The following is a 25,424-nucleotide window of genomic DNA, read 5'->3' as shown; positions in this document are numbered from 1 at the left end:
TGGTTTGTAGCTGGATGATTATTGTTGTGCACAGACAGATTTAAAATGAGATTATATTCTCATATTTCACAGCACAGGCCCAAGATTAGGATATTCTGCTGTGCTTTGTTTTTGTTGGTTATAATTCTGAGACACTGTGTACACTGTGCACATGTGTAAATCTCACTCTTTAACTCTGCCTAGTCAGAATTTTATCACCTGCCAACCTTTGGGTAGACGATTTGTCAGTCACATGAGATACGCACTGACAAAGAACCCAATAAATGGACATGTGATTCTCTAACTTATAAAAAAAGACAGTAAAAAGTGTGAGTCCTGATGGTTTGTATCCAGTGACAGGAACATTTTCGACCAGAAGAAACATTCTCTGACACACGCTGCAACACAGATCAAAGGTAAACCACTTAAGATATATGGGATTGTTTTTATTCATTGAGCTCAATCTTTTTTTATCTTGGTGTTATTTTAGCTGATTCTTAAGAATACAATTCAAAATGTATCTATGATTGATGTATTTATAATCTCATCTATAATAATTAAAGGTTGTGCCTGTTTTACATTTTATACTAAAAGTATAACATCAGGTTTATTTTTTTACAAGTTATCACTTGCAACATGGGAAAATGTCTTTTGACATCTTTTTAAATCTGCAATAAATAACTTAAAAACTTAGTTCATAAGTTATCTATAACATTTGATGCATTGCTGTTTGCTGTCTCTGAGGTGTACAGAAGTTGCAGGGCCCAAAAAATAAAAGCATAACTTAAGACTGTAAAATCTTGTAGTTGTACTTTTTTAGTCTGTGGATGCGGTTCAGACAGCTATAAATTTGGTCACTAACTATGGCATACATGCATTATTTATAGTGAAGACGGGTGTAAATTACAAAGATGAACAGCTGGCAAAATAAATGAAATGTTTTGAAAGGTGCAGCAGAAAATAAACGGAAGAAAATCTGGACAAAAATAAACTATCATTGTCTCATAAAACAGTGATGAGTACCTTTAGAGTACAGATAATAAAATAGCAGATGACGTGATTAAAGATTCAGGATATCATCTGTTGTGCAGGATGCTTTCCTTGGCCCTCCTCTGTGCACTGGTGACAGTCTCTGTCACACAAGCTCGCCCTCACCACCCCCTGCTCTCCCCAGAGATGGTAGACCACATCAACAAGGCCAACACCACCTGGACTGTGAGCCTCATCTCACTCATCATCTGTGTTCTCAGTTTATTTTGTTGGTAGATCCAAAAGACTGTTGTGTATAGTAACTCGTCTTTTTGCTGCAGGCTGGGTTGAACTTCCAGAACGCTGACGTCAGCTTTGTGAAGGGCCTGTATGGGACAATACTGAATGGACCCAAGCGGCCACAGGTGTAAGTTTAAACAGTGTTTGTGTGCAGTCTCTCACATGCACAAACCAGGTGACAGTCAGCAGCTTCATTTTATAGCAGTACTAGAGAATGACTTTCAGAATGGCCAGGTATAAAAAAGTAATGCTGGACATAAACTCTAACGACATCAGAGCTGTTAGGAATGTAATGAGTTATCTAGCCACCTTTTTCTTTTAATAAAACACTATATTGCTCTTAATATTCATTTTAAAGGTCTCTCAAACCAAAACAAAGCTCTCAGCGCACCGCCCCAACCTAACCTCAGTGTTCCAATAAAGTGCTGTGGTTTATTGGACTGAGCTCCATTCTGATATGCAGCCCACAATTGATTGGTTCTTATTTCTTTCAAGTATTTTACACCAAACAAAGTATTTTATTCGGTTTGGAAAGTCCGTTGGTTTCTCTGGAATTGTACTCTTCAGCCGAAATTCAGCCATTGTGTGTAAAAAAATCAGCATCCTTGAATGAATGGGGCTGTCTCATTTACTCCATGTGGTGGCATAGCAAGTGGTTGAACAGAGATGAGGTCATGTTAAAAAAAAAAAGGTATTGTCCTTGAATTGGAAGAAATCATTTTTTACTTCTTTTTTAATAATTGTTTTTAGATGTTCAAAGGGACGGATATGGTTTTTAAATGAACCCGATAGGCTGCCAATTGAATATATCTGTTTTACATCACCTGCAGTGCTCAGTGAACTTCCTCTCTTGTTCAGGTTTCACAATATTGACGGCATACGGCTTCCAGACAGCTTCGACGCACGCAAGCAGTGGCCCAAATGCCCCACAATCCAACAGATCAGAGACCAGGGAAGCTGTGGGTCCTGCTGGGTAAGACAGACCACTGAACAATACAAATAAGAGAAGATGATGAAAGCCTCAAGGGTTTGAGTTATGGGGAAACAAAAATCACTTCCTTTTTACATCATGAGGTTTCCTGTTTTTGAATTCCCAACAGGCCTTCGGTGCAGTTGAGGCGATATCGGACAGGATTTGTATCCACAGCAGTGCTGAGATCTCTGTGGAGATCTCTGCTGAAGATCTGCTGTCCTGCTGTGACTCATGCGGCATGGGGTGAGCACTCGTGTGAAAACTAAGATCATTTCAGGTCTATTTTTAAAAGGAGAAAGCAAATAACCCTTTATGTATCCCTATAAATGCAGCTGCTTTGGTGGTTATCCCTCTGCTGCTTGGGACTACTGGGCAAAGAACGGACTTGTGACAGGAGGCCTGTATGGTTCCAAAGTCGGTAAGAATGTAATGGGTTATCGCAGCTTCTCAGAAAATATTATACTTGTAATAAATGTCTGGACTAATGATCTTGCTGTATTTGCCAGGCTGCAGACCCTACACTATCCCTTCCTGTGAGCATCATGTTAATGGGACCCGTCCTCCGTGTCAGGGTGAGCAGGACACTCCCAAGTGTGTGGAGCAGTGCATCGATGGATACTCGCCATCCTATCCCAAGGACAAACACTTTGGTAAAAACATCTTCCCCTACAGTGGCCTTCTCTGACAGGCAGTGATTTGTGTATCTTTTACTGTAACTGTTGTCTTCTCCTCCTCCTACAGGCAAACGTACGTACAGCATCCCATCTGATCAGACACAGATCATGACCGAGCTGTACAAGTTCGGCCCCGTGGAGGCGGCTTTCTCTGTGTATGCAGACTTCCTGCTGTACAAGACAGGTGAGACTGGGTTGCCACGCGTTGTAACTCTGAATCTGTACACAGAAACACACATATCCTTCCTCATTGTTGAACACAATGTGCCTCTTTCACAGGTGTGTACCAGCATTTGACAGGAGAAATGCTGGGCGGTCACGCCATCAAGATCCTCGGCTGGGGAGTGGAAAACGGGACCCCGTACTGGCTGGCTGCAAACTCCTGGAACAGTGACTGGGGAGATAAAGGTACAAAAAAAAAAAAAAAAAAACAGAGTCCGACACTGTTTATTATTTCAAGTAGCTTGAAACCAGAATGTCACCTGATCTGGCCACGTGATGCACTTCAGTCATGTTTTTGTGCTTTTCTATTTTCAGGTTATTTCAAGATCAAACGTGGAAATGATGAGTGTGGCATCGAGTCTGAAATGGTTGCAGGAATGCCACAAGTCTAGAAAAAAAAAAAAACGAGTCCTTGCTGCAATGTCACCTTCAAGTAATGTCAACAAACGAAAGACTTACATCAAAGACCCCATCTTGTCGGAAACTTGAGTTTTGCATTCAAAGGCAAATATTGAGTGATCTCATGTAATCAACAGTGATCAATATGCACAACACGGTGAAACAAGAACGTCTGTGTTTTTATTCTCTGTTATAAATAAATCATTATTTTGATCTCCAGTCTCATTTTTTACTGTAAATGAATCTATTGCTTTACATTTTGTAGATAACAGGACTTTACTCAACATTTATATAAGGTATGATGAGACTGGGAACTTTCAGTAATAATGCTGCTAATCAGGGTCTTACATCATGTGTTTATATATTAATGCATTAGCATAATACAGGAAAGGGTTGAAAAAAATGTGGATGGCAAATCACATTTAGGAGTCCATGCATTCATCTAAGGTCAAGGACACTGAAGAAGAAGAAGAAGAAGAAGAAGAAGAAGAAGAAGAAGAAGAAGAAGAAGAAGAAGAAGAAGAAGAAGATAAAGATTCCTGTGCAATAATAATGTGTTAAATAAACTTGAAGGAGCAAAAAAATAGTTCACTTTAACCAGAATACTATTTTGCTTCATGGATGCTGATAGTCAGGTCAAATGTGATAACACAGCACATCTATTTTAAAATCTAAAATCATGTCTAAGGAGGATTTTTTTTATACCAAATAACTATTATATCAATAGGCCTATGTGGTAAAAAGACAGAGTATTAAGACCATACCTTGTCAATATGCGGCAGAGGGCGGTGGTTATGCACGCTTGATTCCAACGAGCCAGCATTAAATAGAGAAGAAGAAGAAGAAGACAAACGGCGCAGAAAAATAAATGTTGATTTAGTTAGTGAATTCTATGAACACATAGAACAGAGATATGGAGATCATGTACAAGTATTCACAGATGGATCTAAAGACCCTATGACAAATGCAACAGGATCAGCTGCGTTTATCCCAAAATTCAAGGTTGAAGTAGCGAAGAGAATGTCAGATTTCCTGAACGTTTACACAGTAGAGTTGTACGCCATTTTAGTTGCATTAGAACGTGTTGAGCAAATTAAAGGAAGGAAAGTGCTGATATGCAGTGATTCAGTCAGCGCTCTATACAGTATTCAATCAGGATCATCTCACAGTCGTCAAGATTTATTATACGAAATCATATTTACACATTCCCAGGTGGTTAAACAGGGGACAGATGTGATATTCATTTGGGTTCCAGCACATTCAGGCATAGCAGGAAATGAAAAGGTGGACAGGTTGGCAAAGGAAGCTGTAAAGACAGATAGCATCGATAGTAACATCAAATTATCTAAGTCAGAGGGCAAACGAGTCACATGGAGTAAAATTAAACAGCAATGGCAACAATATTGGAACAATCAGACAAAGGGCAGACATTTATACTCAATTCAGAGGGAAATAGATAAAGTCAAATACAGAGGGAGCAACAGAAGAGAGGAGGTCGTAATGTCCAGGTTAAGAATTGGTCACAGTAATTTAAATAGCACTCTACATATCGTTGGAAAACATCCATCCGGTCTTTGTGAGATATGCAATCTAGCAGAAACAGTAAGTAAGTAAGAAAGTATGTAGCACATAGACATAACGTGATGTCAGAAATGGAGAGAGAGGGACTCGTAAGAAGAGATTTCAAAAGTATTTTGGAGTGTGGGGAGAGAGGGAAAGGACGAAGATGCTTGTTTAAATATCTCTTGAGAACAGGTTTATTGAGGAGGGTTTAGGAACGTGAGTAATAATTAAATCCAGCAGATGGCAGTAATGCAACTTTTTGGATGCCAGCTGCCAATAAAATCCAAAGCAGAAGCAGAAGAATACAAACGGCGCATGCGTGTTTCTATGTTGTATAATATTCCAGTAGGACGTACCTCTTCAAACATACGATCGTCATCTTACAACCAGGAAGCACAGCCTCCTAAAGATAACACCCGAGGCAAAGCCTGCGACTGGTCACCGGCTTTTTATCTCCATCGCCCGACCCGATGGGAGGTGTTGAAGTAGAGGAGTCCCAGTTAAACATCTCTTAGCTGTTGGTGATGAAGGCAGGTTGTCGGACAAATGTACTAACATCTCTCTGTAAGGTGTCTGTCCCGTTGTGTCGGGGAACGAGTCATTTTCTTCACCGCCAGTGACCAGGTTTCTTCTCTTGTTGTAGCTGCATAGATAATAGCGATGTTTTTAGCACACTTTGAGCTATGGGACACATACTGGGAGTGTGTTTCCAGACATTACGCGTTGTTCATCTGCTCCCTGACGGCCGCACTGTATCTGTGGGGCCGCAAGCGTCAGGTCAGTCACTGCGGTCAAGGCCAGCTGTAATAATAACACCTGCACTCTAATCGCTTTTGTTTGACACCTTTTTATTTTATTCTTTTTTTTTAAATGTTACTTTTCATAGATTTATGTTTGTTGTTTTGTTTTATTACGCCCTGATCTCATCTCGTCTTTTTTTTTTTTTTTACATAGGCTATTTATCTTTTTTCTAATCCGCATTATATTATTGAATTGTTTTATTTAGGGTTTTTTTTTCTCCTCCGATCTCGGCTTTTTGTCTGTTGAAGTGATTTTCTCTCACTTTTTTTGTATTTATTCTATCTCTCTGTTCTGGTTTGTTTTTCATTACTTTCAAATATATTTATTTTGGACAGCACAAAGCTGATTGACTGCCTTTTCTTAAAACAGGCCCATGTAATATGCATGGTTTGTTTGTCCAAAGTTACCCTAACCTTGCACTTTGATGCTGACTAAAGGTTATTTCACCCCCATGAAGAATTGATATGAACAATTCATTAATGGTCTACAACTCATAGTATGATACAAAAAAAAAAATCTGTGGGAAATTTTATAATAAATAACAAAACTAATTACAAAAAAAATGTCTTCTGCAAGTTTCTGAAGAGCCTTCAATAACCCCACCACCACCACTACACACACAACATATGTTTAATCTAGAGATAATGGAACCTGCAAATGTCTGACATTTGTATCATGATGACTTAACGTTTGTTTGCTAATAAATTATTGGTAAACTTAATGTGTATTTTTTGTATATATAACAGCCTAGATGTCATTTGCCTGTGAAGTGCAACAACAAAAACAGTATGGTACATAATTGTTCTTTGTGCTTCAATACAACATTGTTCTTTTGGCCAAACCACATGAACACAAACACACAAACCCAGCTCCATAATTCAGTAAATGTCTGCTCCTCTTCTTCACCCGGCTGGCTTTGCATGAATTCTTTTGTCTTTAACACGAGTTATCTTCAATGCTTCATAAACTTTTCACTTAATCTATTTTCCTCTCAGACACCAGTACTGGTTTCTGGCAAGGCCTTTAGTGCGTTCCTCCATAAGCACTGTCCTGTGGTGGCTGAGCGCTTCAGTCCGACTCCGTGGTGCTGGGGGGGCCGGCTTCAAACTCTGGTCTGTGCCCTCCTCAAGTCCAAACCCCGTGTCACTTATCGCAAGTAGGATAAACTCTTGATCTTAAAACTATAGACCTGTGCATATTAATTTATGTGCTTTTTTAATTTATTTGTAATCCACCCTTTTTTTTTTTTTCACAGTGAGCTGATCCGTACCATTGATGGGGGTCAGATCTCTCTGGATTGGGTTGACAATAAGGCTAATGCCACCTACCCAGAATCCTCCACCCGTCCCACTGTGCTGATCCTCCCCGGCCTGACAGGGAACAGCCAACAGTCCTATGTGCTCCATGCCATCAGACAGGCCACCCTGCGGGGCTACAGGTCAGTTTCTCCTCAGCCGTCTCACAAGTGAAATGTAAACAGCCTAAATACTTTCATCCAGTAATTTAAAGAACTTCTGTTGAAGGAAAAACATGAAAGTTTGAGTTAAAAATGGAAACAAATATGACATGACTTTAAATTCTCTGAGTGGTGGCAGTAGCTCAGTCTGTAGGGACTTGGGCTGGGAACAAGAGGGTTCAAGTCCCGATGCGGACCAAGTCTGGAAATTGATCTGGTAGCTTACGAGGGGGCCAGTTCACTTCCTGAGCACTGCCGAGGTACCCCTGAGCAAGGCACCGAACACAGTGTGTATAGCATGTTCAGTGTAAACATTGAATGCTTTCGCCTTTAGCTTGTTTGTGTTCATATCTCAACTCTGCCTGCTCTCATTGTTTAAACCTAAAAAAATGTTTTTGTGCTCCTGTTTCTAATTTGTAGCACTTTGAGACTTGCTTCAAATGTAGAGCACGTTTTAAATCAAATGTATGAGTGTTATTATTGCTTTATTGCATTTCTCTTAGATGTGTGGTCTTCAACAACCGAGGTGTTGGAGGAGAAGAGCTATTGGTAAGCAAAGATGAACATGTGCATTATTGTCATTTTAAATGTCATTTCTGAGACATTTGTGTAGAGCTCCCCTAGGCTGCTTGTTTGCTGCACAGTTGTTTAACCTGTAGATGTAGAAAGCTTAATACACTTTATTAATTTGGATGTTATGTAATTGAATTTGTTCAGCTTCAAGTTAAATCAAGAATAACGCTACTCAGTTCTGCAGTGCAAACACAAACGCTTCTCTTTTGTCCCTCTGCTCGCTTCAGACGCCCATCACCTACTGCGCAGCCAATACTTCCGATCTTGAGCGTGTAGTGCAGCATGTCAAAGGACTTTTCCCACATGCCCCTGTGCTTGGTGCTGGTGTGTCTTTGGGAGGGTGAGCTGATGGATGGTTCTGGGACTTCTTTCTTCCTGAAGTTTTCTTAGTTACTCTTATGAGAAGCTCACTTGATTGTCAGATGTATCTTAAACTTGTATCCTTTTCTCCGGATTTCTTGTAGTTGCTAACCTTTTTGTCAAATGAATGTTTGCCTTCCCTGACCGTCTCTCTCCTTTCACCCCGTGCAGCATGTTATTGTTAAACTACCTTGGCCGTAAGCGCACAGAGTCAGGGATGGTGGCGGGTTTAACCATCTCTGTCCCCTGGGATGCACAAAAGTCCTCTGAGTCAATGGAAGAACCACTCAACTGGCTGCTCTTTAACAAATACCTCACCAACGGCCTGTGTCGAGCTGTCACCAGGTTAGAGAAGTTGTAGCTTCATAAAGCCCTGAAATGTAGACGTAGTGTAACAATTCAAGGAAGTTGAAAAAAAAACAATCTGATTCTCTCAGGCACAGGAAGATACTGGAGAAAGTGGTGGATTTAGACCATGTCTTGAAGGTATCCCTCATCATAATATTCACGTCACTCATTTATTTCCCATTATGTGTGGTTGCCACCTCTCTATTTGCATTTCTTTTCATCCCTCTATTGTAGGCAAGGACGATCCGAGAGTTCGACGAACGCTTCACCTCTCTGCTATTCGGTTATAAATCTTGCACAGAGTATTATCAAGATGCCAGCCCTGACAAAAAACTCCCAAATACAGCAGTACCCATCTTGTGTCTCAACGCTGCTGATGACCCTTTCTCTCCCCAACATGGTGAGTATACAACAGCCGGATAAAGAAGTCGTGCTTACAGGTCAGACAGTTTTTGATCTTTTTTATCAGATGACTCTAATATCTAGAAATATGTTAAATAAATACTTAACTTTTTATTTGTAATGGGACCATGTACAATATTAATCATAAATGTTGCCTTCTGTTGCATTGTACCAGAGTTAGCCTTGGGCTAATTTACATCTGCAGTCCCTCGGCAGGTCACAATTAAAACATCACATAGTAATACAAAATGGAAAAAAAAAGATTTGATTGGGCACCAGGCTGCCTCAGATTGTATTTTGATGGATGTGAAATCCAATGCGGGGGCATTCTTACCTGAAAATGTATCATATGTGACTGGATTTAAATTTCACATATTTCAGGCAGACTCCCCCTGAAATCCTCCTTATCTGGTTGTTCACACATGCAACTCACATCGGGGGAGTATCTCTATCATACTAAAGGGGGGGGGGGGGGGTCTCCTGTGGCAGGACGTGACATTAAAACAATGGAAGTGATTGAAGAAGCAATGGATTCCGCTATACAGCACTATAATGACAATATTTTTTATATCAGTGCTATGTGTAGTTCAACAGAATCACAATATCAACAAAAGAGTGGAGAACTGAAAACATAATGCAGCAGTTTAATTGCATACAGTAGTCTATGTTCGTGTGCTGACCTCTCACTTGCTTGAGGTGATTTCTCCTGATTATACCCTGCTGTGTTCTCACATCAGCTCACTCGGGACTTCATGTGGAAAAAAACACTCAGTGGCTGGCAGGAGATCCGATTAAGTCAGAGTAAAAGATTCGGCTCACCCTGGAAACTTCAGGAGCTTTTCGGGATATTTGTGCAAGTGTGAACATGCCTTAAGACTCCTGTTTTCCTGCCCACAGCCTTCCCCCTGACCATCGTCCAGAACCTGCCAAATGTCGCTCTGTTGCTGACTGCCCACGGCGGACACATCGCCTTCCTGCAGGGTCTGTTTCCCCGCGGTGAGAGCTATATGGAGCGTGTGTTTGGTCAGTTTGTCCAAGCTGTGTTTGAGCACCCGCGGGACATCACCAAAGCCTGTGGCATTAAGGAAGAAAAGCTTAGCTGATCATCTTTCAGTCTGTCCCTCTGTATGTACCCTGAACCTGAGCGAAATATGAGAATGACTGCTTCATAGCAGGAGGTGCAACAGAGAATATAAAGTCACTGGCATCATGACTAAAAAAAAATGCAATGAAATGCATCAAAATAAAATGCGTTGCTTAGCTTTGTATGCTGTCATCTTAAAGAAAACTTTGCACAAAGAATGACCAACTGTATTGTACAATCATACAATCGCACTGCAGCTAAGCTGATCTACCTCCTCACCCTCTCAGGTTGTCTGTAATTAGCAATCAAAGAAGCTTTTCAAATAGTCAAGAACTAATTGATATCATGCTGCTAATTGATATGTAAAGGCTCAATATTGTGTCTGCAGAAAAAGAACAAATACACTAGCTTTTGTATTAATTGTGAATAGAATGTAAAGTGCTTAACGTGATATTGTTCCTCCCACATGCCGTCCTAACTTCACAGAACGCACATTTGAAAATGGGTGCTTGGACTTAGAAACTATTTAAGAATGATAGAAATGAACCGATTGTGAACATTAGAACAGATTTATTGTTTGTTTCACCTCATTTGCTACTTTTGTTTCGCAAGACTTGTTCTCATTGACGTGTGTAACTTGCCTTAAAGGATTATATTCACTCTGGTTGAAGCCTTGCATGCACACTTTACATACAATACTCTATGTAATCCTGCACAACATTAGAGTTCTTAGAGCTGTCGATCTTAAAATGGAAACACCCACACAGCAGTGATATGTACGAAAAGAAGAGTTGTGGATTTGTAAGATAGATTTATTTAAATGTCAAATCAGCAAAATGTAAAACTATTGTACGCTTGTAATTGCTTTTGAAGTGTAATGGCTGCAATGTAAATAATGTAAAACTACAGAAGAGTAATCAGAACATTGGAGCTGACTTCAGTCACAGTTCAGCGTGCGACTTGGAGTACTTTTCTACTTCCTGTCAATCATTTCAAATAGAAAGTGGTTATAAAGTTGAGTGTGCTTTCATCTGCCTTCAGTTTGACATTCATGCACATTTATATCTGATGCCACTTTGAGTTCACATGATGATTTTATGATGTTTTGGGACATTTGAATTTGAGCATGATTTTAGGACTTTGTAAGAAGAATGTGAGCGTGAAGTGATGATCTTTAAAATCTGTTGACAAAAAAAAAACGTAAATGTGTTTGTAAATCACCAGAATGCACTAGTCCATTTTTAAACAAGGTATCTTGTTTTATGATTGTGTGTGTTTCCAGAAGCATTGTTTGTTGTGATTCTTAAGTTTAAGCTGTGACTATAGACATGATGTGATATTAGGAAAGCTATTTCGTATTGCTGCCTTATTGAGTTAAATTATTCTTAGGCTGTTTGCAGTTGTTCACTTGCCTCTAAATTATTGTTTTATGAACAAATGTTTCTTTATGTTTTAGTTTTACCTTTGTGTCAGCTGTAACCACCATCATAGTGTTTTTACAATATCAGTTACATTTTTAAAAGACTTCAAGGATTTATGAACTATGTATTCAAGTTTTTCCTCAATGAATGACACATGAAATAAAGAATGACGTGAACAATACAAACTTTGTCAGGTGGTCGATTTTTACATCTTCATTTAATCAAATTGATTGTAAGATTTCTGCAAACAGGAAGTCATTATCATCACTGGTTGTAGTCAATAGCAACACAAGCCTGAGCTTGTTTGGGTTATTACATGTTACCATGTTTTTTTTTTTTCCAAATGGAAAATGGTCGTAATACATTCGCAGCCTATCATCAACTTCCACTCAGTTTCCCAGCTGAAATCTAAGTAATTTAATCTCTGAGCCGTGGGGTCATTTATGTTGTTGATTAACCAGACAGTATCAATAATTAACCATGAACAATAAAGGCCCACGCCCTCTGTCACAATGCTAACCCTTCAGCCTCATTCAGATTCATTTAATGACGCTGCAGCATGGAAAACATCCTGGCATGTGGAAACACAGAAAGTCAGTGCCGTGGCCACTTTGGCACTCCTGCAGATATAATTTACAAATTGTTGCCCTCAGCTTCGACTATTTTATTCAACTTCACCTGTCAGTTATGTGAGTGTAAGTCAACGAGGAAAGATGATCACACGACAAAAAATATTGCCCAAGAGTCAAAAAGTCACAAAAAAGGTTGTAGACAGTTCATTATTCTGCGCTGCAACAATGTTGTAGCCTACAGTTTTTTTTTCAGGTTACAAGTCGTATAACATCAGAAAACTGTTTCATCAGTTATTAAGAATCTATAAAGTTAAGGGGAAGTCAAATCTTGAGGGACATAAGGCCATATTTCAAGTTAAAACTACATTTTTTAAAAACCTTTTTCTACAGTTAGACAACAGCTAACCTTAGCGATCGACCACTTCATGCTAACATTAACGTTAGCTAATTATCCACACCATTAGAACGTAGAACTTATACAACAATAATGATAGATAGCTATAGTTGTTAGCTAGGAGGTTACAGTTAAGCTACTTTTAAAATATGTTTGCTAGGTAAAAGTTGAACGCTAATGTAAACTGTAAGCAGATGGTAGCTAAGGGTTTATGATAAGTAAGTCTCCTTGAAATGTTACAAGATGTCCATTCCCATTTTTTTCAGTTTAATTATCATGAAGCAGTGAAATGATACAACTATATAGGGCTGGGAAAATAATCGAGTTTCAGTTTCAATGATGTTTTGGCTTTCCACAATTCAACAAGACAATTGAGATTAACAGTTACTGTGCCGAAATGTAACGCTTGATCATAGGTCTTTTCATGTGTGGTAAGTGTTTGTTGTTATAATTTGGCCAAAAGAGGCCATCATCACTACCTCAAAAACACAGCCACCATAGTTTATTTTTTGTGTGTGTATGTGATCCAGATGTTGTGAAATCAATGAATAATCATGTTTAATAATCGTGATCTCAATATAAAACAAAATAATCATGATTAGGAATTCTGCAATGATCGAGCAGTCCTTTCAATCCAGGGTGCTGTGCAACATTTGTACAGCATTTAAGCTTCCCGATTTGGGCATGATATGAGAATAAAATGTGTTGCCTGGTGAACATTGTCAACATAAGAAAGCACATAAAGGCATATAAAGAAATTATCTCTGTTGCTTGTGTGATTCTCAGACTACCTTAATGGCCTTTCCCTTTCTTCTCATCTTCTTCAATGACCTTCACATACTTTATGACTCCACAGGTATCCATCTTCTACATCAACAGGACATAATAAATCACACCAGCTATGTTTAAAGGTAAAAACCATTTATATATATATATTGTGAGAATAACCAATAAAAAGCAATTCATCAAACATAAATAATCTGGCTCAGCAATGATTTTACACTCCAAATTTCTGTCCAGTCCATCTTCCTCCTCCTCTTGCCTGTATTCCTCTACCTGGTGTGATGGGAGGGGCCTCAGGTTATAGTTAATGATTCAACACCAGGGCTGCTGAGATTGACAGATAGAGAAAAAGGGAGGAAAGATTGAGAGTGAGAGATAGCCGGAGGTAAGTAAAAAAAGTAAAATCCAAGGAGCAGACATGGCAGTGTAAGCAGAGAAAGTGTGCAGCGAAAGAAGAAGAAGAAGTAATGCCTGCATGCTTGTATCTGGTCAGGTGTGTCCTTTCTGTAGACAGTCTTGGGGTCTGGCAGAAATACGGCAAATACTTCTCTACAACTGAGAGTGGATCTTGTTGGCAGTCCAGGGTGATTTTTTGGCCCTTATGATCCATGCGGCCTTTATAGGCTGAACGGACTGTCACCCTTTCTTGTGATCAACACACAGCCTGCAGGTGAGTGTAATTGTCATACATATTACATGTTGTGTGTTTGAGAGTTGGATTTCATGTGAAAAAGGCTTTAAGAGAGCTGTGTTGTTAAGTCTGTGCTCAAGATCAATAATTCATCACAAGGCTTCAAGTGTTTAAATGACAGGTTCTTAGTTTAACAAGCTTGTAAACAGTGAACCACACCTTTACTGTACTTGCTATAAAAATGTTTAAATGTTATACTGTGCATGTGCTAGAATACCTAAATATCGGGTGAAAAAAGGCACCCTTAATTCACCACCAGTCTAGACACATGTTCCCTTTAGGTTTCTATCACAAGGCATCTTTTGGGAATTCAGCTGTAGTTACACTTGGTCATGAATAAGTAATGACTGAGGTGGTATGGAGTGTGCAGTTTGCCGCTTGTATCAGTATAATAGGTATCAGTCCAGCATCATGTTCCTGCTGTGCAGCTAAAAGCCAACAGAACACCTCCCCCACTTTTAAGTTGCCTTTGCTTATTTACCATAACACTCTCCCAGATCATTCGCTCAAGTTATGAAAGTTATTTGGTTCCAAGCATCACTGTGAAATCAATATGTCTCACGTTTTAATTTGAAATGTACTTGAAATATCTTTTGTAGACGTTGGAGTAGCCAATACACATCCAGCCAGTCGTGTGCGGTTACTTATTGGGTCACTGCTTTAATCCCAGCCCGCCTCCACAGGGCTGAAAACACATCACTGGATTTATTGGATTACTTTATTAAATGTTGACCATCAGGCACTAAAAGTTATCATCCTAATCAGCCCTTCCTGTTTTACTTTATTAGTGGAAATATACAGGGTTACAGAGTTTACAGGTTGTGTTTGCGCAGGTGACAGGTTAAGAAAACACCCTGAGACGATTTTGACTTCTTAGTGTGGCTCAACAATTTTGTTTTTGTCATTTTGCTCCCATTAATGTACTCACCATGAACTTGTGTCTTTGCAACACATGCGTATTGACTCCTGGCACAGCAGGTGCACTGCTATCACATTGTTTCCTCCTTTGATAGTGAATCATTAGTGTTATTAAGGGGACTGTAAAAGCAGTAAATATCAGTGGCCCGATTTTCTTATCAAATTCCTTCTTCGTATAATCTTCTCTCCAATGGTAGAGAAACAGCTCACTTTAATAATGGACCAATTTTTGGTTGGTCAGTGACTTTATGATTCACTTTACCATCATGTCTAATCTCACAAGTGTCCAATGTTCAGGGTGAGGCCGCCATGATTGAGGTCACGTGATGACTGATCACAGACAAACAGCTCGTCCAACTCAGGATTCACTGGAGTGGATTTCTGTGTGTGTATGTGTGTGTGTTCAGGATATTGTAACCAGTGTCTTTGTACTTGTATTGATTGTAATGTTTGACCTGTCAATAGAGCCATGAATGGCTTTCCATTAACAGCTTAATTAAAGGGCTGGGCCTGCACAGTTCCTGGAATTCTGTCAATAGATGTTAGATACAGAGTATGGCAAACCTAGCATGTGCAGCAATGCCAATAAGTTAGCTTGCATACACATTTGTCATACATTTTGTCTAAATATGCAAGCACATGAGCTCACATCCAGCAATAAGAGAGCAAAAAGAAGGTTTTTGTACCATTTGGATAGGTTGTGTACCGTTACAGGGAAAAGGTGCAGCAGGGAATCTTTAGCAGAGGCTTGCAGGGTGTGACAGACTTCTGAAGCACCCTGTTGACTGTCCATCATTAGTCTGCATAATTCAGTAGAGCCCTTGCTGTCAGTATGCAATGCAGAGTAGTTCATTGCCACTGAAAAAGGCAAAGATTCATACAGTTGAAATACGACATCTGGGGCTATATGCTAAGTCTCCATACATATCAGCTTGTTAGCTGTTGTATTTTATGGCTGAGTTCAGCTGCAGCATTTCAACCATTCCTACCTGTCCATCATTGACTGTGCTGCAGGCAATTTGTTGATTTTTCCATTATGTGGACAGTTTTTTAAGATTTTTTTTTAACTCACTTTAGTCATGGAGAAGCAACTGGAGGAGCTGAAGCAGCAGCTGGAAAAGCAATGTCTCATCAACCAGGAGCTGCAGAGACAAAACAAAGACCTGGGTAAGTGCAACCATAACGATGAAAAATGAACAAAGCAACACATCAGACCACACCCGACATCATAGTCAGGTGTGGTCAAGCTGGGTTGTAACCTACAGCCAGCTGTGATATTGCAATGTGAAAAGACACATTATCCTTAAAGGAATAATGGATATGTTAAGTTTAATTAAATTTAAGTGTAAGCATTATCACTATGTTACATATTTGTTGCTGTGCACGAAGAGCATAAAGGCAACACTAACTTTTAGAGTAAGCAAGATGCATTCAGACTCTGCACCATTTGCACACATTCGACTCGATGTATTATTTGTGCTAATTTCCCCTGCAGACGTTAGCTTTTGGATGCTAGCTGTCGATGCACAGACCAGAGTGTGCTTGTGTGTTTCTATTCTGCTAAGGCTTGCATCCAGAGAAATTCAAGTATAACCTTTTATAGCATGAACACTACAAATCTACGATTACAATGCAAATGTTAAACTCACATATATCTCAAGACCATAAAATGTTACATGTCTATGTTAGGAAAATGAATATGGGCCAACGCATCAATAGTTCTTAAACATTAATATCAATAATTGTCTCTCAGTATAGTTAGTGCTATTAGAAAAACATTTTTAAGTCTAATGTTTGACATATAGAGGTCATGTAACAGCACAGTAGCTAAATATTTCTTATTTTGTATTTTTCATTTTCATCACAGAACAACGACTACAGGAGAAAGAAAAACTTTTGCAGGATCTGCACAGTCAGTACGATGATCTTGGTAAGAATCTAACATGCCCCTAACCCTAACCCATATGGTCGAGGTGACCTTTGATTTAACATTCAGGTGTAACATGGCAGCCATTAACAGCGGTTAAACCTCCATTTGTGTTCTGTCCGTTTCAGACTTTCCTGCTCGGAGCAGTAATGAGATTGAACCGGAGGTCAGGAAGAGCCGCGCGGCTGTCATCGCCCATGAACCGATCCCTGAGACCCTGGAAATTACACGCACCAGGGTGAAGAAAACTGACAGGTTGGTAATCAGTACTGCAGTGCTGCTGATGAGGGCACATTATCATTAAAGTAAGAGTGTGCAGGGTTTTTACTTTGCCACAGTGGCACATCTCATTGCGTTTACCCCAAGTGTCAGCCACTGGTTACATATATAATGCGTTTGCATAGCTCTTTAAGCTTTCAATGCTCTAGAGAAAGATGACTTATTTCCATCCTTTTCGCCAGTGAGACAAATCTGATCATCAAATCCATCCAGAAGAATGACTTCCTGAGCCGACTCGATGATGAGCAAACAGCCATGATGGTGGACCTCTTAGTGGTATCTGACTTCAAACCTGGGGAGGATGTCATCAAAGAGGGCTCTGAAGGGGACAGCATGTACATAGTAGCAGGTGGGAACATACCTGAGTGTGTGTGGATGTTTGTTTTATATATCAATTGAAATTTTACTATTTTTCTTCATACATCTAATTGCTCTTCCTTCCATCTTCCAGCTGGTGAGCTCCGAGTCACACAGGCAGGTCGGGACCTCCGCACTTTAACCACGGGTGACGTGTTCGGAGAGTTGGCCATCCTGTATAACTGCAAACGGACAGCAACTGTCAAAGGTCAGCCCTTGTGATGTTAGCTCTTTGGAGGACATGCACACATAATTATGAGACGCAATGGGATGGTTTTTCTTTCAATAAAGAAAGCTGTGTGGTAAGGCCTCCTAGCCTGGTCGTCAAAAGAAGGTCTGGGGAAGCTAGGAAGACAAAAAAATTCAGTCTGCCATAAAGAAGTTCCGGTAAACTGAGAGAAGAGTCAGGAGGGGAAAGCAGTTCTTCAATGCCACATGGATGCCCAGGTTGGAGAGTGAGGGGAAGTAAAGGTGTTCAAGTGCCTTTGGGATTTGCTGAAAGCTGAGGGAACAATGAGTTGTAAGATTGACAGATGGGTTGATGCAGCATCAGGAAATTGTATCAAACCCTTGTAGTGAAGAGGGAGCTGACCCAGGAGGCAAAGAATTGAATTAACTTGTCTACCAATATAGGTCACTATAATGACAGGAAGAATGAGATCCAGGGTAAAAGTGGCCAAACTGATTTCACTCTGCAGGGAGACACTGCTCATCCGCTGTTCCTTCTCGTAGAAAAAAAGCCAGGTGAATTGTAACAGGTACCTGATTAGGATGCATATGGGTACCTCTCATAGGAGCTTTTCTGCTGGGTTCTCCTGTCAAACATGGGATGATGACACCCCTTGGTTGACCCAGAGTTTTGGCCATGGATGGCCTGCCCCGAGAATCCCTCAGGGGAAGCTGGAAAACATTGCTGTTGAGAGGAATGTAGGCTTTCTTGCTGCCACCATGACTTAGGCCCATATAGGCAGAAGATAATGTATGTATGTATGTATGGATGGATGGATATGTATTATATCACATATGTATGTGTATGTATATTTTGATTTAGTTTCCATCAGCTAAACTTGTGTGGTATTTTCTAATGATAGTAAAGCTGATGAGAGACTTCTAAGTCTTATTTCTTGTTGCAGCGAAGACAACAGTGCGCCTGTGGTGCATGGAGCGACAGACCTACAGGACGATCATAACCAACAAGTCCAAGAAGAAAAGAGAGCAGCTAATGGGCTTCTTGAAAACGTGAGTTTGAAGAATGTGCAGATATCAAGATTTTAACCTGCTGTCATCTCTACAGTATTTGTCATTGCTAATGGAAATGTTAGCAGTCAGAATTGTTCTCGTCTCCTCGTGATACTACAATGACAGCAAAGACGTTTTTTACGACTCAATGGATTGTATAACAACTGTAAGTTTGCTGTCCCAGGTCTCGTACTTTGAAGGACCTGAATGATGTCCAGTTGTCCAAAATCCTTGACTCAATGGAAGAGGTTTGTACCTAGATGTCTCATAAACATATCTTTGAGTTTTACAAGCGACTGTTGTCATGCAAAACTTTGCAAGATGAAAGGTCTTTTTCTTGTTTTCCTCAGGTCAAGTACCAGGACAAAGATGTTATAGTTCGAGAAGGAGCAGAGGGAAACACTTTCTACATCATTCTCAAAGGAGAGGTAATGCCATAACACATTGTGTGCACAAATTAATATTTAATGTTTGACATGTTCTGCTGCAGCCAGGGCATATGCTGTCTCTATAGTTCTCTGTATTCTCTATATTATCCTCTCTATATTATGTGTGTTTCTTCCTCAGGTCCTGGTGACCAAGAACGTGAGTGGTCATCAGAAGCAGATTCGGCGGATGGGAAAAGGGGAACATTTCGGGGAACAGGCCCTTATACGGTAACCATGGCAACACATGCCTGAGGGCATTCGTTACAGCCTTGTGCAGCATTCACAGCTCTGTGTACCTTCCTCTGCTGCTGTCGTGCCTGACATTTGGGCTCTGCAACCTGCTGTTGATCTTTTTAATGTGACCAGGCATTTACGATTACTTAAGAAATCTAGAATTGGTCACATTGGGGGTGTTATTAAGGTAGAGGACCTAGATTCAAATATTGATATTTTTTAGGAGAAACAAAATGAGAAACCAAAAGGCTTATGGTGTGGCAGAGTCCATGGGAAAGACAAATATCCAAAAGAAAAAATGATGAAAACACAGGGAGACTAAAGAGGAAGTCACAAGCTTCTGAAAGCTAAATTAAAAATCTACTGTCATCAGTTTATAGTCTCTGCCTTTTCTAGTGCAAAAAGATCAATGTATCCATAAATATGCAACATTTCTCAATGTGCCCATAAGCAAATAAAACAACATTTAAGATGTCTTTGATTGCAGTTGCTAATGCTAATTATTTTACACCTAAAAGTTCCATAATCCTTGCTGAGTTGTCGACAAATTTAAAGGTACCATAATGAAAGACTTTTTTCCTGACTGGTCAACATGTGCAATGTTTCCCCATCTTCCAGGGAAGTCTTGAGAACTGCTACCTGCACTGCTGACGGCCCTGTGACCTGCTTCTTCATTGACAAGGAGTGAGTTTAATTCAACATTCAATTCTGAGTGTAAACAGAGGTCATGCTCGGTTCAGTCGTGCCCTGCAGTGACGGCTGTTTCCTGCCTGATCCTGAAAGAAGTTCATCCAGCCTATAAGTCCTCTGTTACTGTTTTCTTGTTCTCATCGTGTTCACTGTTTGTTGTGTACTTTCACACACTTCTCAGTTTGACTAACAATGACTTTCATTAGGGTCTTTGAAGAGACAATCCCTGTAGAGCACCTGGAGCTGTTTGACGAGTATGTACTGTTGAAATCTTATTTACGTAGATATCTTGTCCTCTGTTTTGATAAAGAAAAAGTGAAATATGTTCCGGTTTTATTTCTGCTCAAATTCTGACTCTTACTTGGATTTTACTCCCAGCTCAAAAGTGCTGCAGGAAGCAAAAGCAACAGAAAAGTCCAGGTAAGTGACACTGGGAGACTTGGTGAATACAGGCTGATGAAGATGTAACACAAAACTATAAATCAGACAAATTACTCCCAAGAAATCAAATACTTTTACGTAAACATTTCCCTGCTGTCTGTGTCTCCCCTGCAGTCACATCTCTGCTCTGAGGTTTAAGGATTTGGTTCCTGTGTTGTATCAGGAGGGTCGCTTTCATGGAGATCCTGTCACGCTTGGAGTTGGGGGGTTCGGTCGTGTTGAGCTGGTGAGTTTGTTTCTCTTATTTGATAATGGCATTTAACCAACATAATTGTTGTTTCTTTGAGTTGGGAGAAATTTTTAAAACATTTGGTTGAGCCTTGAATATTTAACATTTGTCTTGTGAGAGAATCCCAAAGAGGGAGAACAAGTGGTGTTGAAGACTGAGGGAATGGAGGACAATTACTGGACTGAGAACAGAGGATTTATTCAGTATTTCAATGCAAAAATGAGAGCAAGAACCTTCAAAGTTTTAGTTTCTAAATCCCAGAAAAATGACTATGCTTCCAATAAAGTTGAAAGTAGAAGTATAAGTTGAAACTCAAAACCTCATATTTCTGTGTGGGAATCAGAAGCATCCTTTGTTCATACTGAATGTACCCCAGGATAGGTAATCATAGATTCATGATGATAATTGTTTTGTTTTGTTGACCTTTTTAAGATGACCACAGTGAATCATGGGACATATTACGCCATGAAAAAAGTCAGCAAGAAGCACATTGTTGCCAAGAGACAGGAGGAGCACATGCTGTTTGAGAAGAAGATCCTTAAAGCCATCCAGTGTGACTTCATTGTCAGGTAAACCGAAACGTACGATCCTAAGTATTCTTAATGAGAACTTGAGAGGCTTAGCTGGTCTTTAATTTCATTTTCTTTCCATTCTCCCTCTTTTTAGGCTTCATGCAGCTTTTAAAGACAACCGATACATTTACATGGTCATGGAGTTCTGTGTTGGAGGAGAGATCTGGACCAAACTCAAAGAAGTGTGAGAAAACACAGACAAAAGTTACAATTTGATCCACTTATTCATGTAGAATATGGGTTAGAAAACATGGTCTGTATGTGTTAGTGTAAATGCATGATTTAGCTTGATTGTAGATTTGAGCTTTATTGTAGGAATGCTGAAAAATCAGTAGAGTTTTTCTTGGTAGGAAAATTAATTCATTGCGACTGTTACATCTGTAGAATTTTTTATTTTTAAAAAACTTTTATTTACACTCAAGTTGCATTATTGCAGTTTAAAGTGACAGTAGGGAAGTAACGCATGTGTTTACTTTGATTTTCAGTGGGCGTTTCCAGGAGCCCGTCGCTATGTTCTGCACTGCCTGTGTGGTGGAGGCCTATGCCTATCTCCACAAGAAGAACATCATGTACAGAGACCTGAAGCCTGAGAACCTGATGCTGGACGTTAAGGGCTACGTCAAACTGGTGAGTTGCTGTCTGTGCAAGTGTGTCCAGTTTCATGAGTCTCTGTGCTTTTTCTTGGGGGTTTTAAAAGAGAAGAGGCTGTCTTGCAAATAATGCGCGTCACTCTGCTTATGTGTCATTGTGCAGGTGGACTTTGGCTTTGCAAAGGAGATGGTGCGTGGTGAGAAGACATACTCATTTGTTGGTACTCCTGAGTACATGGCCCCAGAGATCATCAAGAACCAAGGACATGACTTTGCAGTTGACTTTTGGTCCCTCGGCATCCTAATCTACGAGCTGTTGGCAGGAAGGTAACACTGATAAGAACACTGATTCTCATACACCTGCACTTATTTTGGAAAAAAAAGCATTGGTGCTGTCTAGTATTAACAAACCAAAAGCAAAAACATCTTTCATTTAAAAATGAAGCAAAGAAGAACTTTCATGTCAAAAGAATGTAAAAATAATTGTGTAGTGAGAAAAATAATTGTTGGTGAATAAAGTCTAAGTGTGAACCAGCAGATGGCAGCAGAGAAATATGACTGATATCTGTAGAATCCTGTGAGTGCGCTCATAGGTTTAGATAACCCAACAGAACCTGACTGCCAGACCACAAAATGTTGGAAAAAAAAAATCTATTTTTATTTTATTTTTATCTGGTCAGCCCTCCATTTTCAAGTTCTGAGCCTCAGAAGATTTACGCCAAGATTTTGGATGGAGTGATCAAGTATCCATCTTTCTTGAGTGAGGCAGCCAAGTCTATTATCAACAAACTGTCCAGGTGAGACCAACAAACTGATAGCACGACGATTAAAATTTGAAATTGCCATAAACCTTTCAATTGAATATAAATATAGTAAAATAAGTTGCCCAAATTGAATTATTAGGTATATGCCTTTCATACAGTTACTCATAATGTAGAGCATGAATTAAAAATATAAACAAATAAAGAAAATGTTTCTTTTTTGAATGAAAATCCATTGTAAAGCAGAATCCAATTAAAAATAGATCTCAGCGTCATTTTTCTGAATGACATCCTGTGTTTTTGTTTGCAGACCCCGACCTGGTCAGAGGTTAGGAAACACCAAGAACGGGATCAAAGATGTCCGACATCACAGGTTGCCATAACTAGGCTACATGTTATATATCTGATTGCTGAATAGTAAAATCTGTGTGCCAGAAGTATTCACCTGCTGATCTATTTTATCCTCTTAATCAAAGTGCTTTGAAAAATACATGTTGAATTATAATTTGAAGTTATTTATCAGTCTCAGTTTGTCTCTCCCTCATCTCATCCCTCCAGGTGGTTCAGCAACATGAACTGGCACAAGCTGCGAATGGGTCAGCTTGATGCCCCCACTGTCCGGCTCATACGCAAGGTGAGCCAAAACAAAAAATATAATCTGTTTGCCTACTTTTTTGTGAAAAACTTGTGTGGTGGCAGGAACACAGCTTGTTCATTTTCACAGAGTAAAATATAAAACATATTGATTTATCATTGGATTTTATTTAATTTGAAGTGACACTTAAAATCTCTGCTAATGTCTTGAACAAGACTTTGTGAGGGTATCAAACGGTTTTATTGAATTTTGAATAAGGCAAGGTTGCCTTATTTCTATTGCACATTTCAAACACTTTCACAGGTCGAGTAAAATCAAAATTGAAATATAAAGATAGAATAATATGAAATTGCAAAAGTAAGAAAATATGAAAAAAATGGCAAAAATATTCCTACAGATTTACAGACTGGCACGAAGTCCGTCGTCTTTACCTCTTTGTACTTACAAATTGCATTGGTCTCCCACAGCACGAGAGGCAAAATGTATGACATGCATTTTACATACACGCTCATTCAGACATGCGCACACACACAGTGCTGCTCCGCCTTACCTGCTCGACACACTTCACTAGTGTGTTTCCCTTCTCTGATACTATCTCCGATGACGGATCAGGGTCAGAACGACGTGAACTCTATGCGTTTCACATAGTGGGCGAGACATAACAGGGAGTGTGAGTATTTGCCTTTTGACTGGCAGTGTGTAAGAGCCTTTAGTGGCCCAAGAGTGGAGCCCTGTGGGACTCCATATGTTATTGTCATTCACACAGGTTTATGGTAACAGTGGAAACAACATAGTCTCTGCCTTTGAAATATTATCTGAACCAACAAAGGATATGACAGATAGTCACACACACACTGCTCAAGCATGGGAAAAAGAACTCAAGGGTGAACACTATTACAGATCAAGCATTACCAACATTTGTCTTTTTACACCAACTCAGTGTTAAGAGAAAGTTTGTTTTGACAAAGTTTATTGAACACCTTTATTAGTGTTGTCTGCCGTGGTATTTTCTGTTGCAAGATTGAAATCTGTCCTAAAGGCCTTTGCATTAATAAAGCTTACACTTTGACACAAAGATAAATGGAACAAACTTTTGGCAGAATTTTTGAATAAATTGTATAAAACACCATCACTCACTGTAACAAGCTGAACAAGTTTTCAGCACATTTAAGACTTCAAGAAAAAATTCAGTACAAAGAGGAAACAAGCTGAAGGCTACAGCTACTGTTAATAAGTCATGCTTTGGCAGGACTGCAAATTATTTTATTAAATATATCCACTATTAACTATTGCTTTCTTCTCCTCCTTAAGGGCCCCTGCTACATCAACTTTGACCGTTTTGCTCTTGATCAGACAAAGGCAGAGGAAGAGTTCTCTGGTTGGGACCGCGACTTCTGATATCTGTGACGTGAAAAGATCAAAGGCCACAAAAGTTACCTACATCAACTAAATATGGAGCCAAACAGCTTGACCTCTATTTAAGCCAAAACATGATAAAGGTCACGTGATGGTAGTACAAATTGCTTCATATATGGTATAAAAAAGTCACAACCCCATTTTATACTAATTGGGATGTTAAATTAAATAGGAACTACAGGGAATCAACACTTCCAAATTATTTATTAAAGCCTATCTGTGCTACCATCTAGGTGGCGAGGAGCTGAAAGCACAAGGAGGTGTTGATACAAGATGTTCGAACATTCTGTTGGCTAATTCATTGCAGGGAGGTCTGGTGCCTGGTGAAACGTGTCGATGACATCACACAGATAACACTCTTCAATGATTTGAATAAAACAACACTCTTAGTGTCCGCTGACTAAGAAAAAAAAAGGCTTGAGTCATATTTTATTTGTATGAAGGGCTAACTCATACAAATCCTGGCGTTTAATTGAAACTAATACTATATCTGTATTGTATTTCAATGTTTATTTTAGATATGTCTGTTTTAAAGATAAAGCATGCTTACCTGCTTAAAGCAAAGCTGTAAAATGTTTAAATATTGCTAAGTTTCCTTTTTTTAAACTCTAAACTCTCCTTTTCTTATGAAGTTTATCTTTATTTTTTTGGATAATCTGCTCGTTTTTTTTTGTAGCAAATCATTTTCAGGCTTCTTGATTATAATTTTAAAAAGATCATTGCATCCTGATTAATTTGTTTTAATAACTCAAGTGTATGAAATAAAATTGCTATTTTAATTGAA

General features: G+C 39.4%; 1 protein-coding gene across 1 annotated transcript; it reads left to right on the top strand.

The window, feature by feature from the left end:
- The first annotated feature begins 251 nt into the window (after nucleotides 1-251).
- Nucleotides 252-25,424, top strand: LOC132985391 (uncharacterized). Its single transcript, XM_061052739.1, is given in 41 exon segments — nucleotides 252-395; nucleotides 1,071-1,194; nucleotides 1,290-1,375; nucleotides 2,107-2,221; nucleotides 2,349-2,464; nucleotides 2,554-2,639; nucleotides 2,728-2,871; nucleotides 2,963-3,079; nucleotides 3,175-3,303; nucleotides 3,433-3,507; nucleotides 5,761-5,849; nucleotides 6,876-7,036; nucleotides 7,136-7,318; nucleotides 7,840-7,885; nucleotides 8,137-8,249; nucleotides 8,441-8,614; nucleotides 8,707-8,755; nucleotides 8,852-9,017; nucleotides 9,917-10,119; nucleotides 13,865-13,943; nucleotides 15,960-16,049; nucleotides 16,750-16,821; nucleotides 16,903-17,068; nucleotides 17,271-17,437; nucleotides 17,540-17,653; nucleotides 18,579-18,684; nucleotides 18,869-18,932; nucleotides 19,035-19,112; nucleotides 19,252-19,340; nucleotides 19,965-20,030; nucleotides 20,243-20,290; nucleotides 20,415-20,456; nucleotides 20,592-20,703; nucleotides 21,139-21,275; nucleotides 21,373-21,462; nucleotides 21,764-21,905; nucleotides 22,032-22,195; nucleotides 22,549-22,665; nucleotides 22,940-23,002; nucleotides 23,188-23,263; nucleotides 24,536-25,424. Coding segments are annotated over 40 exon segments (4,344 nt in total). The 5' UTR covers nucleotides 252-395; nucleotide 1,071; the 3' UTR covers nucleotides 24,623-25,424.

This window comes from Labrus mixtus, chromosome 12 (assembly GCF_963584025.1).
Source record: "Labrus mixtus chromosome 12, fLabMix1.1, whole genome shotgun sequence".
NCBI lineage: Eukaryota > Metazoa > Chordata > Actinopteri > Labriformes > Labridae > Labrus > Labrus mixtus.
This window is presented reverse-complemented; position numbering and strand designations above follow the sequence as displayed.